The following is a 15,239-nucleotide window of genomic DNA, read 5'->3' as shown; positions in this document are numbered from 1 at the left end:
CTGGGCAGTAGCTAGTTTGTTTTGAAAGTCTGTTTCAAAAGATCCAGTTACAGGTAGGTAGCCGTCTTGGTCTGCCATAGCCAAAACAAAATAAAAAATAATAAAAAATTCCTTCCAGTAGCACCTTAGAGACCAACTAAGATACTGTGTATCTGAAGAAGTGTGCATGCACACGAAAGCTCATACAAAGAACAAACTTAGTTGGTCTCTAAGGTGCTACTGGAAGGAATTCTTTTATTTTTTATTTTGTTTGACAAGAGAAATGGAGGGTAGATGGGATAAGTCCCAGGGTATGGTCTGAAGCCATGTGAAGCCATCACCTTACTGATAGTAGTGGTCAATGTGGTGAAGCAGATCTGCCTTTCTGACACCACTACTGCTTACCTGAATAGGGCTGGGACTTGGGCAGGGCAGTGGCTGAGGCTACATGAACGCCCTGGTGGAGCCAATCCCGTGCTTGTGCCAGTGCACCTGAGCATCCTGACCACCAGTCCCATCCAGGTAATCTATAGCAATGCTGATGTTGGGAGAGTGGTTCTTCAGCTGTGCCCCACAACACTGGGTGCTACTGCCAGTCTGGTTAGTGGCTGGAAAGGTGACCACCTAGGAACCATGACTATACTACATTGGGTTCCATGATGGAAGAAAAATGGCAAATAATTGTAAGAAAATAAAGTCTATAACTCCTGCCCTTCCAAATATACTTTCAGCATGTCCCATTGATATAGTTGCTGCTCCCTTTCATGACCCCTTTCATAATTACAAGCCTGGTAGATGAAGGGAATGCTGTGGATATAGCCTATCTTGATTTCAGCAAGGCCTTTGACAAGGTGCCCCATGATATTCTTGTAAAGAAGCTGGTAAAATGTGGGCTAGACAATGCTACCATTCAGTGGATTTGTAACTGGCTGACCGACCGAACCCAAAGTGTGCTCATCAATGGCTCCTCTTCATCCTGGAGAGAAGTGACTAGTGGGGTGCCACAGGGTTCTGTCTTGGGCCCAGTCTGATTCAACATCTTCATCAATGACTTGGATGATGGGCTTGAGGGCATCCTGATCAAGTTTGCAGATGACACCAAATTGGGAGGGGTGGCTAATACCCCAGAGGACAGGATCACACTTCAAAATGACCTTAACAGATTAGACAACTGGGCCAAAGCAAACAAGATGAATTTTAACAAGGAGAAATGTAAAGTACTACACTTGGGCAAAAAAAATGAAAGGCACAAATACAGGATGGGTGACACCTGGCTTGAGAGCAGTACATGTGAAAAGGATCTAGGAGTCTTGGTAGACCACAAACTTGACATGAGTCAACAGTGTGATGCAGCAGCTAAAAAAAGCCAATACAATTCTGGGCTGCATCAATAGGAGTATAGCGTCTAGATCAAGGGAGGTAATAGTACCACTATATTCTGCTCTGGTCAGACCTCACCTGGAATACTGTGTCCAGTTCTGGGCACCACAGTTCAAGAAGGATACTGATAAGCTGGAACGTGTCCAGAAGAGGGCAACCAAAATGGTCAAAGGCCTGGAAACAATGCCTTATGAGGAACAGCTTAGGGAGCTGGGTATGTTTAGCCTGGAGAAGAGAAGGTTAAGGGGTGATATGATAGCCATATTCAAATATATCAAAGGATGTCATATAGAGGAGGGAGAAAGGTTGTTTTCTGCTGCTCCAGAGAAGCGGACACGGGGCAATGGATTCAAACTACAGGAAAGAAGATTCCACCTAAACATTAGGAAGAACTTCCTGACAGTAAGAGGTGTTCGGCAGTGGAATTTGCTACCAAGGAGTGTGGTGGAGTCTCCTTCTTTGGAGGTCTTTAAGCGGAGGCTTGACAGCCATCTGTCAGGAATGCTTTGATGGTGTTTCCTGCTTGGCAGGGGGTTGGACTGGATGGCCCTTGTGGTCTCTTCCAACTCTATGATTCTATGACCCTCTTTCGCCCAGCATCATGCCTCCAAGGGCCAGATTTGGCTTAGGAGCTTCCAGTTACTGATCCCTAAGCTATGCAGTGCACAAAGTCATAGAATCATAGAATCTTAGAGTTGGAAGGGACCAAGTGTCATCCAGTCCAACCCCCTGCAATGCAGAAATCTCAGCTAAAAGCATCCATGAGAGATGGCCATCCAACCACTGCTTTAAAACTTCCAAGGAAGGAGAGGCAACCACCTCTCGAGGGAGTCTGTTCCACTGCCAAACAGCTCTTACTGTCAGAAAGTTTTTCCTAATGCTTAGTCGGAATCTCCTTTCTTGTAATTTCAAGTCCTACCCTCCAGAACAGGAGAAAATAAGCAGGCTCCCTCTTTCCGTGTGACAGCCCTTAAGATATTTGGCAATTGCTATTATATCTCCTCTCAGTCTCCTCTTTTCCAGGCTAAACATACGTAGTTCCTTCAAATGCTCCTCATAAGGCTTAGTTTCCAGACCCTTGATCATCCTGGTTGCCCTCCTCCTCTGCACACGCTCCAGCTTGTCAACATCCTTCTTAAATTGTGGTGCCCAGAAATGGACACAGTATTCCAAGTGTGGTGTGACCAAGGCAGAATAGAGTGGTACTATTACTTCCCTTGATCTGAACACTATACTTCTGTTGATGCAGCCTAGAATAGCATTACCTTTTTTGTTGTTGTTGTTGTTGACTCATGGTCCACCAAGACCCCTAGATCCTTTTCATATGTACAGCTAGTTACAGGTGGGTAGCCGTGTTGGTCTGCCATAGTCGAAACAAAATAGGAAATTCTTTCTAGTAGCACCTTAGAGACCAACTGAGTTTGTTCTTGGTATGAGCTTTCGTGTGCATGCACACTTCTTCAGAACAACTCTGAAGAAGTGTGCATGCACACGAAAGCTCATACCAAGAACAAACTCAGTTGGTCTCTAAGGTGCTACTGGAAAGAATTTCCTATTTTATATGTACAGCTAGTAATCCAGGTGTCCCCAATCCCATATTTGTGCATCTGGTTCTTCCTGCCTAAGTGCAGAACCTTACATTTGTCCCTTTTGAAATTCATTTTGTTAGCTTGCACCCAGTTCTCCAATCTGTTAAATTCATTTTGAATTCTGATTCTGTCTTGTGCAGCATTAGCTTCCCCTCCCAGTTTGGTGTCATCTGCGAATTTGATGAGCATCCCCTCAATTTCTTCATCCAAGTCATTTATAAAGACGTTGAACAACAGCAGGCTCAGGATCAGAACCCTGGTGCAGGTGCCTTGTGCTGCTGCTATCTGTTCTATTCTATTCTATTCTATTCTATTCTATTCTATTCTATTCTATTCTTTATTATGATGGTTTTGTTTCTCCTCAAAGAAACATCCAGGCTGAAGTTTCAAAAGGCTGTAATTTTAGCCCTGATTTGGGTGTGACAGTGGAGTAAAACCACTGCTCATATTTTGCATGTTGGCTAGACCTTTCTGGTGGAACAGCTCATTGGAATGCCTCAAAGTTCCATCAGGCTTGTGGTGATTTTAAATTTACCAGCAGGCCCCATTCTGAATAGCAAGTGGGGTGTGTGTCACAAAATGGCAGCCTCCACTAGCGGCATTTTGGGAAATCTGAAATGGCTGTAATTTTACAGCTAATGTAAAAGCAAGGGTTTTGACTGAGTGATGAACCTTAATCTCCCTGGCCCGATACGACATGCTGCTCACTTGTGTGTATTCTTGGCCATGCTACCTGTTCCAGCTCTTGTCAGATTCTGTCTGTACCAGTTCTCTCTCTCTCTCTCTCTCTCTCTCTCTCTCTCTCTCTCTCTCTCTCGCTTGTGTTTCTTTCCAGTACAAGGTGGATAAATCTATTGCTCCTAGCTCATTTGTACTCATGGGCTGCTTTTTTGGAGTATTTGTAGTTTATACATGCAAAGAGCAGACTGGAATTATTTTTTCAGTAAGCATCTCTCAGCCTGCCATAATAAGCAACATGCTTAGGCATTTACTCAAGAGTAACTGCCCTTAGGTAGGCACTCCAGTTGGCACCCTTCCTCACCAGCAGATCCTAGCAACAATCTCACTTTATTCCATTTATGGCTTTGTTAGTCTCATTCCCAAAGTATAAAGAAAATTTAGTACAGCAGACCGTAATATTCCTTGCCAGTGAATCTGTTGACATGCTTACTTGCTCATGTAATGGGTTGCTTGTCAGCTTCCAGACTGAAATCACAGGCTAGGATACTTAACTGCAAAGGCAGTTCATTTCAAGCAGCTTAGCATGGCTGCCTGTAGTCTAGACAGGTACTGGAAGGAACAGAAATACCTGCCCAAGGAAATATTCACTGGCTGTCACAAACCCCTGGAGCTGAATCTGGGACATGACCCTGGACATGGCTGAAAAAGTAAAATGGTTGAAATTTTAAAGCTCAGCCTTCACCAGGATTAAGCATACAATTTGGGTGGTGCATGTAGTGGGTGGTGCTTTTCAAACATTATGCTTCCTGGGTGGAGCACAGTCTTGTGAAAGAGCTTCTCAGCAGCTCCCACACTGGGGCAGTAACAACATTTAATTTGGCCCCCTGAGACAGCTTCTGACTTGGGGAGCTGAGACAAAACAATCACTGCTTTTCAGCACCCTCTAGTGGCAGGTAATGAATGCCAAGAAAGAGTATCTGAGGGTGGGCTGGAGCAGCCACTGTCTCAACAGCTAAGTAAAATGAATATATGCATGGCACCTTGTTATGTTGTTGAAGGCTTAGTAGCTTCTTACTTAATGAAGGTTGCCTTTTGCAGAAGGGGAAGTTGTGCACAAAGTGTGATATGAAAAGGAAACATTAGGGGGAAGAGTCTAGGGCAGCCATCATAGGAAGAGATGCTACCAATGTAGAAAATTCATATATTCAAGGATAAATGCATCTTCACTTGCAGATACAATGAAAGCATTGCCCTATAATACTTAGCAGAATTGAACTGATCTTCAGTTTATGGAAGGTTTGCAAACCAACTTCCAAGTCTGAAGCTTTACTGCATTGGAGTTAGGAAAGAAATGTGGTCCTAGCATGGCTTGAGATTTTTATTTTATTTTTTGTTTACCAAGCCTCAGGTTGACACGAGAAAACTACAACTCCAGTGCTGTCTTCAGACTGTATTAATCAGAAACATGTGTAAGAGCTGGCGGCTCTTCAAAGAGCTTGGGAACTCTGACACAGGCTTGCTCTCCAGATTGTTGTACTAAGCGGACGACCCACATGTGTAGGGCATCCAGCCTATTCAGACTGCTTCCAGTTCCACCTACTCTTCAGATCCTTTCCAGGGAGAAAGATAGCTGCCAATCAAGTTCATCTGCAGAAGATGTCTGTTAAAATCACCAGCCATCCTTTCTTCCCCAGCTGAACTCTTAACCAAATATTTCCAACATTATAAAATCCCACTTTAAAAAGAAATGAGATGTATTCCTGTGCCTGCACCCATGACAGTGAGATAGAGACTGTTTCTGCGGTACATCTGCATTAAATCATGAACTTCAGAGGAAGCTGAAAATATAAAACAGTTGCATCTTTTTAGATATCCTCGCATTCCCTATTGGAATCCTAAATCCCAAATTTAACTCTGTTGTATGAACCTCGTCACCATCTTGCTCCCAGCCAATGAGAAAGACAACATAAATAAATGTAACAGTACAGCAATACCTTGAACTGGGCCAGCCTCTTTTGATGATACAGATGTTTGGGTTGCAGAGGATTATCCTTTGAAAAGAATTAAAAGGTAGCAAGTGTAGTTTGCAAATAGTGTGCTCCTAACTAGGTAGAAAGTTTGGCCTGATCACACAGAATTCACACCACAGTAGCAGGTAATGGGTAGATTGTTGCAGACTTGTCATAATAAGTCTGAAAGTAAAGACTTACATTCAACCCAATGTTCTTTGCATTTAAGAAAGTAATAAATTTTAATTTCCAGACAGGTGAATTAGTACTTACAGATAAGCCCTGGGGTCACAGGTGAACTAGCTAGCAAGGAAAAAGAATAAGAAGTGATATGGTTTTGTACTAAATTTCCGAACTTCTGGCAGAAGCTAGACCATATTCTGAATTTGGAATGATGATCGTGGGCAGATTTTGCATAAAGTAACTCCACTCACACATTTTAGCCTATTTGCTACAAGGCAAAAGTTAAATGGATACAAAGTGAGTAGTGCTGCAGATCTGACACTTCTCAGCTGCCATTTATTCACTCTAGGCCACATTCATGTGTGGACAGGGTTTAGCATACATGCACAACAAAGATGTGAATGACTCCTGTGGTGTGTTGACCCACATGGAACAGCATCTGTCCATGCCAAGAGGAAAACAGGGGAAACTCAGAATGAGAAATGTGTGGGGAGGATACATGCTATGTCATCTGGGTTGTTGCTTTTTTCCAGACTGGAGATGATGTAACTCAGCAATTGCAAAAACTACTGAGATACCCCTGCAAGTATGTGTGGGGAAAGCTAGATGCAAGACAGGACTGCAGATGAGTAAAAAAAAAAGGGGGGGGGGAATCTTCTGACCTCAGGAAGAGGCTATGGAGCTGTGCAGTCCCCGAAGCATGCCTGAGAAAATTTACTTCCAGATTCCTCCAGTGAAATCAATTGGAGGAAAGTTCACAACAGCCCAACGGAAGTACTTTGCGACACAAGGCACAATTAATTTATAGCACTCACTGCCACCAGGTGAGGTAATGGCCACTCCTTCAGATGGCTTAGAAAGGGGGTTACATAAATTAATGGAGGATAATTGTTTTTGCTGATGGTTTAATTCTTTTATTCTTTTCATAAAGTGCTTTTAGGTTTAACTTTGTTTTGTTTTTACAAACAAGTGGTATATGAATTTTGTGAAATAAATAAAATGAGACTATGGCTAAAAATCCCTCTAAGTACAAGTTGCCGGGGAGCAACTATAGGAGTGAGCAATTGTCTTTTGCCCTACTTATGGACTTCGAGAACACATCTCATTGGCCACTGTAGGAAACAGGGTACTAAACTATATGGATTTTCGGTCTGTTCCAGGAGCTCTTGTGTTCTCTATAGAAACTTGCACTGAATTTCATAAATAGCCCAGAGTTTGAGTACCTGAATAATTATTTTGATTTTGATTTTATGTAAATCCATATGTTGCTTCAGAATGCTCACATGATGTGTGTGTGTGTGTTTAATTTTCCCATGGGAAATTTACATTTTTATGTTACCTATTTATTTTACAAAGGGCTAAAACTATGATCAGGAATTTTAACCAAAACCTGCTTAAGAAAATCAAGTCACACTTGTTGTGTCCTGTAAAGCACTCAAAGTGTTGTTGTTTTTTATGGTGGTTGTGTGTTTTACTCTTCTGATAATGATGAGAGACAGGACTGAGAAGTAATGACTTTCTCAACGCTGCCCAGCAAGCTTCATAGTTGAGGAGAGGTCTGAACCTGAACTTCCCATACCCAAGCCTAACACAACATTGCAGATGCCAAGCTTATCTATACAGGTAAGAGGTGGTGGCGAAACTTTTAAAATCAACTTAAAGTTCTTCAGAAATGACAAAAATGGAAATGTAAGCACATGAGGGGGGATGTCAGGAGTCCATGTTCCCAGCTTGATAACACAGTAATCGTAGGTAATTAAAAAGAAGGATTTATTGCAAAAACAAACAGATAGCTCTGGATGGCTCTAACAAAGCCTCCAGCCTCATTAATCAAGATGACCCTTCTGAAGACTCCTTCCGGCGTCTACAGACTTATGACTCTTATGTCTCTTGTTTTGCTTCCTATCTAGCAGCCCTCCCATTTGCTGACTCTTTGGACTTAGTGGATCAGCTCCAACCTCTTCCTGTTCTGAGAGGCTGAGTCTATTCGTGCCTATTTGTGCTTCCTGAGAGCATTAGCTGTGTTCGCGCCTGCTCTCATCTACTGCCTTATCAGCCTGCCTGTCAAGGTCAGGAAGAGAGGAAATCTGCAGCTGCTGAATCTCCCCTGCCTTACTACCATCTAAGCCTCTCTGTTCCTGGATGCTTTCTGCAATTGGCTGCAAACCTTTGCTTGGAGCTGGCTCATTCCTGACAGGGGACAACAGAGATGAGTGTGGCCCCCACATGCAAAAGACAGTATCCAGCTAACTCATTACACTTTCAAAATGGAACTTCCTCCCTTTCTTTCCCCCTAGCAACCCCAAAATATGTTATTGGGGTTTCTCCAGCCCTCCAGAAGAGATTTGGGTAGGGCACAGGGCAAGGAGGTAAAGTTCCATCAGCAGACATATTGCACTGACAGAATGAGTTGGTTGTATTCTGCCCACACATGCCATTTTCATCACCTTCCATTCATGGAACATTACTGTCTGCACTGTGCAGGGCGAGCCCTTTGTATCCATGGAGCCTCTCCTTGCATTTTGGAATGCCGATGTGGGAAGCTGTCACGGATACGGAAGGTTCCCCACTGCAGGGAGAGTCACGTTCAACAAGCTAAAGGGTGACAAATGTGGTGATATGAGGGCAGAGCATATCATGCTCATCCCCACTGTCACTGCTCACATTGCCCTCTTCATTGCATCAGAGAGGTTGCAGCCTCAGTTGAACCAAGAAGACCCCTCTAACTGACTCTTCTCTTGATTCCCAGCCCCATTTCCCCCAAGGTTATAAATTAACTGGCTGTTGGTTTCGAGATACTGGATCCATCTGGATATGGATTGCTCAACAAAGTGTTTCCATCAAAACATTTGGTTCACCAGTGAACTTTGCTACTGAACAAGGGCACTTGGGTTTATAAGACGTCAACCACAGCCTTCCTTCTCCCCACTGCAGACCACATCCTCCCTATTCTGGGCTCAGTCGTAAAATAATTAGTCCCTTTTGAAGCCACATTTAAGAGAATTTCCTAGGATGTGTTCGTTTTAAGGAGAGAAGAAGAAGCAGCCAAAAGGGTGGGGTTAGTAATTGTCACCCTTTTAAATTGCTTATCTAGATCAATTTGTTGTGTAAGATTCTCTTTCATGACATCTGCACACTGGTTATTGCAAACCTTTGCAAGAATCAGATGTTTTGATCTTTACTAAAGAAGACCAACTTTCAAGTAAAGTTTTGAGAAGGTTCTGGAAGGACTAAAAGGAAAAGAAATGGGTCTAACCAGGTATCATAAAGGGAGAAGGAAATGTAGTTATTAAAGGGATGGGGCTAAAGCAAGCCCCACAAAAACCTCAAATGACCCTAGTAAAAAAAATATGGCTACATTTATGCAGAGAGAGGCAAATATCAGCTCCGGTGCAGTGAAGCATAGGCAAAACCATTCTTTCTACATTTGAGTAGTTATTTGTATACTTATTTCTTCACATGTCTGCTAACTGCAAATAGTTTATTTCGTTTAGCAAAGAATCCAGACCTAAACCTACCGTCCAAGCCTTGAATTGAATTGTGTAGAGGTAAGCCGAGACATGTGTCTTTCTAAAATTTGGCTTAAGTGATCAGTGTATCCTACACACACAGACGCACCAAATATTTGAAGCTTCAACTTTTACACATCGTTTATCTTTGCATGTAACATTTGTACAATTGCATTTGTTGTAATATTTCCGATTTAAATCACTTCAATGCCTGTCTAAGGTTGGAACTAGATGTTCTCTTGGCCAGTGTGTTCCAAAACCAACATTTGCCAAGATAACATGAATGCGAAGGAGGCACTTAGAGGGAAAGATCTATGCACTGGCTGTGCACAGGGTGAGAGGCACTTAACCTAAGCAATTACCTCTCCATGGGCACTTCCTTCCTCTCTCTACCACCTACCCCACCCCACCAGCAGACTTGCTTCTGGTTTCAGAGGCTGGCTGTGGGAGAAACATATTTAACATTGGGGGGACGACATTGTGGGGCAGAACTGAGGAATAGAGGTTAAGCACCACCTCCAGCACACTAATTTTCTAGAAATGCACCCCATCCCCTGCATTAGCATTATGAAGGTAAAAGAGGCTTCGGGACCCAGTGATTTCCCCATAAATTTTAGTTCCGCCCTGAGCGGATTCTCTGAATAATGTGGGATTTAGTTCTCACTATCAGAGTATTGTTAGCAAAGTTCAATGCAGGACCCCATGCAGAGTCTGAAAAAGAATATTTAGTGGGTGGGGAATGCAATACAGTAGACATCCAATCCTAAGCTCTTCTCCAATGGCACATGTATTGCATTAGAGAAGTGTTTGTTTAAAATGTTCAGATCTCAAGTTCGGATAGTGGGTATAACTAAATACAAAACCAGGAACATTGTGCAGGCTTGTGAGACTTTCAGCAGAGCTTCAGGCCCAAGAACAAACAATTAATGGATTGAGAGGAGGCACAATTATAATAGTTTAATCAGCCATGGATTAACATTTTGCTCCTGAAATGTTGAGTGAGGTGTGCTGCTCCAGGTGAGTTTTGGTATGAAATACCCAGAAATTGAACATGTTTTAAAATAGCTATTATCCAATCTGCTTCTCCTCATTTAAGCTCCTAACAACAGCTGTTTTAATGGTAGGCATTTGTGCATTTTAGTTTGTGTGTTTTTATTAATTTTTACTTTCTTATAAAGATACTCTCCCATCTACCTATCCAGCTTTCACAATAAAACAGGTTTCAAAACTGCTGCCTAGGTTCTTGTGGCCAATGAAGATTTGCCCATCTTGTGCTTTGCTACCTCCAGATGCCAAAGTCTTCCTTGTGAATACACAATGTATGTGTCCTCTGGTACAGAGTGTTGCAACTCCCGAGTCGCTGTCATTCGTGACTCCCCAGCTTCTCCCTGAATGTTGCAACACACTTTTGAGGGTTGAATCTTTTGGTTTTTTTTTTTTTTTTTTTTTACCAAGAAGAGATTTATTTTTGTGATTGACAAGAAGTCACAGCAGCTTAAAAAGAAACTTTGGAGGCACACGTCCAAGTAAGCCCTATGAAGCATTTAAACAAGCTGCAGTCAAGAAAGGATCCAACACCCAACATATCTGAAGTGCCAAAGACTTGGAGCTAAAACCTTTAAGACCAGCTCTGCTGAAGCTGCTGTGAGTAAGTAGTGAGGGGGAGGGGGAGAGAGAGAAACAAGGCTAGGATCAGCAGGACACTTTAAACTGAAGATCAAGAACAGCAGTGCTTTTGTTTTTTTAACACAAGTACTAAAGCACTAGGGGCTTGGATTGCTTTCTGTGAGGGCCTACTATGGGGTCGCTCTAACTCCTGAACTTCAGGCAGACTTGCACAGCGCCACAGCAGAAAAGCGGACCTCTCCTTGCTCACGTTCTGTGAACTGCCGGCAGACCTTGGCAGCAGCCTTCAGCATGGTGTCATCTGAACTCGCTCCATGATTTACAGGAAAAGGCATTCGTCCATCCAGTTCATAGAGGTGTCCATCCACACTGGCAAACAGAATGAAATGGAAGTTGACTTTGTCATCTTCAGCCCGACATTGGCCTTCCTGTGCTACTGCATTGTGGGCTTCTTGAATGGCCTTGTTGTTTTCAAGACGTTTTGCCCTCTCATCAGGAGAGAGGTCAGCTGTTGCAGTGAGGAACTCCTTTAGTGCAGACCCTTCATCAAATAAAATTTTATCTTGGTTGTTGGCCACTGCATGTAGAAGGCCAATTGTTCCACAGGAATTACTGGCTGTCTGCTTCACAAAATAGACTTTGGAGCTCACTTCTTGGCCCTTCAGTTCTTCCATCTGCTTTTTTCTGAAATTTTCATGCTGAGCAGTAAGGGGAAAGAGTAAGAGCAGAGCGCAAGCTGGATCGGGTACGGCATTCAAGGAATCCTCCTCAAACCCCAGCACATCCACAAACCTCCAGCCAGGGGCAACTCCAAGGCGGGACAGCACTTTGTTCAGCATCTCCGGGTTGATCTCCATGGGCTGCCATGCCATTGTCTCGATCTCGCAAAGGGTTGAATCTTTTGGTTCCTCATTGACCTATACCTCAGTGGCTCCCACAAAGGTTGTGTCAAAATTGCAGAGAAGAGGCAACTGAACTTAAAATTTCAGACAATTTGGATTCCAGCCACAAAGGGTGCAACCTCATCCTTTGTGGTGGCGATGATTTGCTGATATGTCCTGTTTTTGTTATGAGTGGTGCTTATTCTTGAACCAGTTCGGGATTTTGATGATTGGCAAAGCAGAGGCAGGAAACCTTGCTCCATATTTTTATTTCACAATATCACGAGGGTGGTAGCTGGAGAAGCAACAGTGTACACTGTAATTCAACAAGGGGGTAAACGTCTAAATTTGAAAAACACATAATATTGCTGATTTCTCCATCTTTTCCCTCCGTGTTTTCTATGTACACAGAACAGAGCAAGCTATGCAGCAGTGATAGCTTTCTTCCCCCCCTTGCTGTTTAAGATGCATTAATGTACAGAAAGTGTTGCTGCTTCTGTCTGCCATGTTTAAGAATCACATTCTTTACATATAAGGAGGCTGAAATGACAAAACAAGTAATAGTACTACTAAGCCATATTATTGGAAGCACTCCTAAAATAAATAGCAGCAACAAGTTGGGTTGATTTGAGCTTCTACTGACCCTAGAGTGCCACATGTTCCATGTTCCCATCAAACTGTTTTTCCAGTACCAAAAATTCATGATACAACAGCCAGATGCTAATACCCCATCAGCGGATCAAAATGGAAACTTTTCATCCTAAATTTGTCCCTCTCCCAATACAAGCTGAGTTTGCTTTAACAGACTTCTTTATTTTTTTTGTGCTGAGCGATGCCTCTGTTGGCAAATCATCTCCTGTCTTTTTCCCCTTTCGTTTTTGTTTAACAGCAACAGCTTAAAGTTCAAAAGCCATCTCCCTGACTCGTTGCTGCCAAAGACAAATACAGTTTCATTGGAAATGAAAATACCTGAAGGAGGAGACTTGTTTGCTTCTGAGGCAAGAGTCCAAAGGAAAAAAGAAGCATCTTTACAGGCAATGGCTTTCTGGAAAAAGCAAGCCCAGTGTTTAGATCATAGGTGTTCATAGAACACTCAACAATGGGTCACACCATACGTTTAAAGCCCTATGTCAGAGACCTGGCTGAGGAGTACCCTATGATGCCACTTTAAACAGTCATGGCTTCTGGAGACTGAGTCTATACTACAGATTAGGCATCCCAAAGAACTACGTTTCTAAGGTTCCTTGTGCCTGGGACATGATCACTGTCCCACCCATGGTGGAGGTTGAAATGGGGTGATCGGTGGGGGAAGGGAATCAGGGGAGACTGTGTACCCAGAGAATCCTAAGCCCCCTTGTTCCACAAGAAGGCTACAAAACTATGCTAACCCTAGAGCTGCCAAAGTTTAATTTCCTTCCTACTGCAGTCAAAGGAAGATTTAAAACAACAGCAACAACACCATGAGAAAGAAGAAGAAGCTGCTCTTGCTCTTCTGCTCTGGCCTACATAAGCTACTAGGGCTTGGAAGTGGCAGCTTCTCCACCATGGAATCTCCCACCCTTTGGATTGTTATGGCCTTTATTTATAACATTTTGACTTCACCTTATCACTTGATGGCTTTCAATGTGTTTTGCAATAACAAAATTTAGGAAAAATAAGAAAGCTGTGAAGGCAACAGATAGAACACTGAAGCAGGGCTCAGGAACCCGTGGCCCTTCACATGTTGGACTACATATCCCATCATCCTTAATTGCTGACCCTGCTGGCTGTGGACAATGAGGTCTGGAGTCCAACAACATCCAAAGAACCGCAGGTCCCCCAGCCCTCCAATAAAGTCAACAACTAACCCAAGTAAACTATCAATCAGCTGCAAAAAAGTGAATTTAAAAGGTTCTCTGACAATAATAAAAGCCTTTATTACTCCAAGCTTACAGAAAGGTCAGGAAAGCAGAATAACTCTACATCACTGGTAGTGAAGAGAAGGCATGTGCGAATCATTGCCAACAGCCTGATGATAAGATTATTCCAAAAATTATCACAATGTGTACTTAAGACAGTTTCCGAGTAGTATTTCAATGTAGCTCCTCCTAGACCCAAAGCAAATGACTTTCTCCCAGCACTTGGGGTTAACAGAGTAGTAACAATCAAAGCCTCTTCAAAATAGGTCAGGCATAGCCAAGGCAAGTCTTGTTGTTGTTGTTCAGTCGTTCAGTCGTGTCCGACTCTTCGTGACCCCATGGACCAGAGCACGCCAGGCACGCCTATCCTTCACTGCCTCTCGCAGTTTGGCCAAACTCATGTTAGTAGCTTCAAGAACACTGTCCAACCATCTCATCCTCTGTCGTCCCCTTCTCCTTGTGCCCTCCATCTTTCCCAACATCAGGGTCTTTTCTAGGGATTCTTCTCTTCTCATGAGGTGGCCAAAGTACTGGAGCCTCAACTTCAGGATCTGTCCTTCTAGTGAGTACTCAGGGCTGATTTCTTTGAGAATGGATAGGTTTGATCTTCTTGCAGTCCACGGGACTCTCAAGAGTCTCCTCCAGCACCATAATTCAAAAGCATCAATTCTACGGCGATCAGCCTTCTTGATGGTCCAGCTCTCACTTCCGTACATTACTACTGGGAAAACCATAGCTTTAACTATACGGACTTTTGTCGGCAAGGTGATGTCTTTGCTTTTTAAGATGCTGTCTAGGTTTGTCATTGCTTTTCTCCCAAGAAGCAGGCGTCTTCTAATTTCGTGACTGCTGTCACCATCTGCAGTGATCATGGAACCCAAGAAAGTGAAATCTCTCACTGCCTCCATTTCTTCCCCTTCTATTTGCCAGGAGGTGATGGGACCAGTGGCCATGATCTTAGTTTTTTTGATGTTGAGCTTCAGACCATATTTTGCGCTCTCTTCTTTCACCCTCATTAAAAGGTTCTTCAATTCTTCCTCACTTTCTGCCATCAAGGTAGTGTCATCAGCATATCTGAGGTTGTTGATATTTTTTCCGGCAATCTTAATTCCGGTTGGGGATTCATCCAGTCCAGCCTTTCGCATGATGTATTCTGCATATAAGTTAAATAAGCAGGGAGACAATATACAGCCTTGTCGTACTCCTTTCCCAATTTTGAACCAATCAGTTGTTCCATATCCAGTTCTAACTGTAGCTTCTTGTCCCACATAGAGATTTCTCAGGAGGCAAATGAGGTGATCCGGCACTCCCATTTCTTTAAGAACTTGCCATAGTTTGCTGTGGTTGACACAGTCAAATGCTTTTGCATAATCAATGAAGCAGAAGTAGATGTTTTTCTGGAACTCTCTGGCTTTCTCCATAATCCAGCGCATGTTTGCAATTTGGTCTCTGGTTCCTCTGCCCCTTCGAAATCCAGCTTGCACTTCTGGGAGTTCTCGGTCCA

At 43.1% G+C, this 15,239-nt stretch overlaps 2 protein-coding genes across 2 annotated transcripts in view; one reads left to right on the top strand and one right to left on the bottom strand.

The window, feature by feature from the left end:
• Positions 1-6,456, top strand: part of NGF (nerve growth factor) — a 66,941-nt gene extending 60,485 nt beyond the window's left edge. Inside the window, exon 3 of the transcript XR_004426883.1 lies at positions 6,355-6,456. The gene's annotated coding sequence lies outside the window, so the exon portion shown is untranslated. The remainder of the gene's footprint in view (positions 1-6,354) is intronic.
• Positions 6,457-11,075: 4,619 nt separating this feature from the next.
• LOC117048785 (ubiquitin carboxyl-terminal hydrolase isozyme L1-like) lies at positions 11,076-11,840 on the bottom strand. Its single transcript, XM_033153049.1, has one exon. It carries the CDS (start codon positions 11,826-11,828, stop codon positions 11,154-11,156), a length of 675 nt encoding a protein of 224 aa, XP_033008940.1. The 5' UTR covers positions 11,829-11,840; the 3' UTR covers positions 11,076-11,153.
• Between the last annotated feature and the right edge of the window lie 3,399 nt (positions 11,841-15,239).

This window comes from Lacerta agilis, chromosome 6 (genome assembly GCF_009819535.1).
Source record: "Lacerta agilis isolate rLacAgi1 chromosome 6, rLacAgi1.pri, whole genome shotgun sequence".
Classification (NCBI taxonomy): domain Eukaryota; kingdom Metazoa; phylum Chordata; class Lepidosauria; order Squamata; family Lacertidae; genus Lacerta; species Lacerta agilis.
This window is presented reverse-complemented; position numbering and strand designations above follow the sequence as displayed.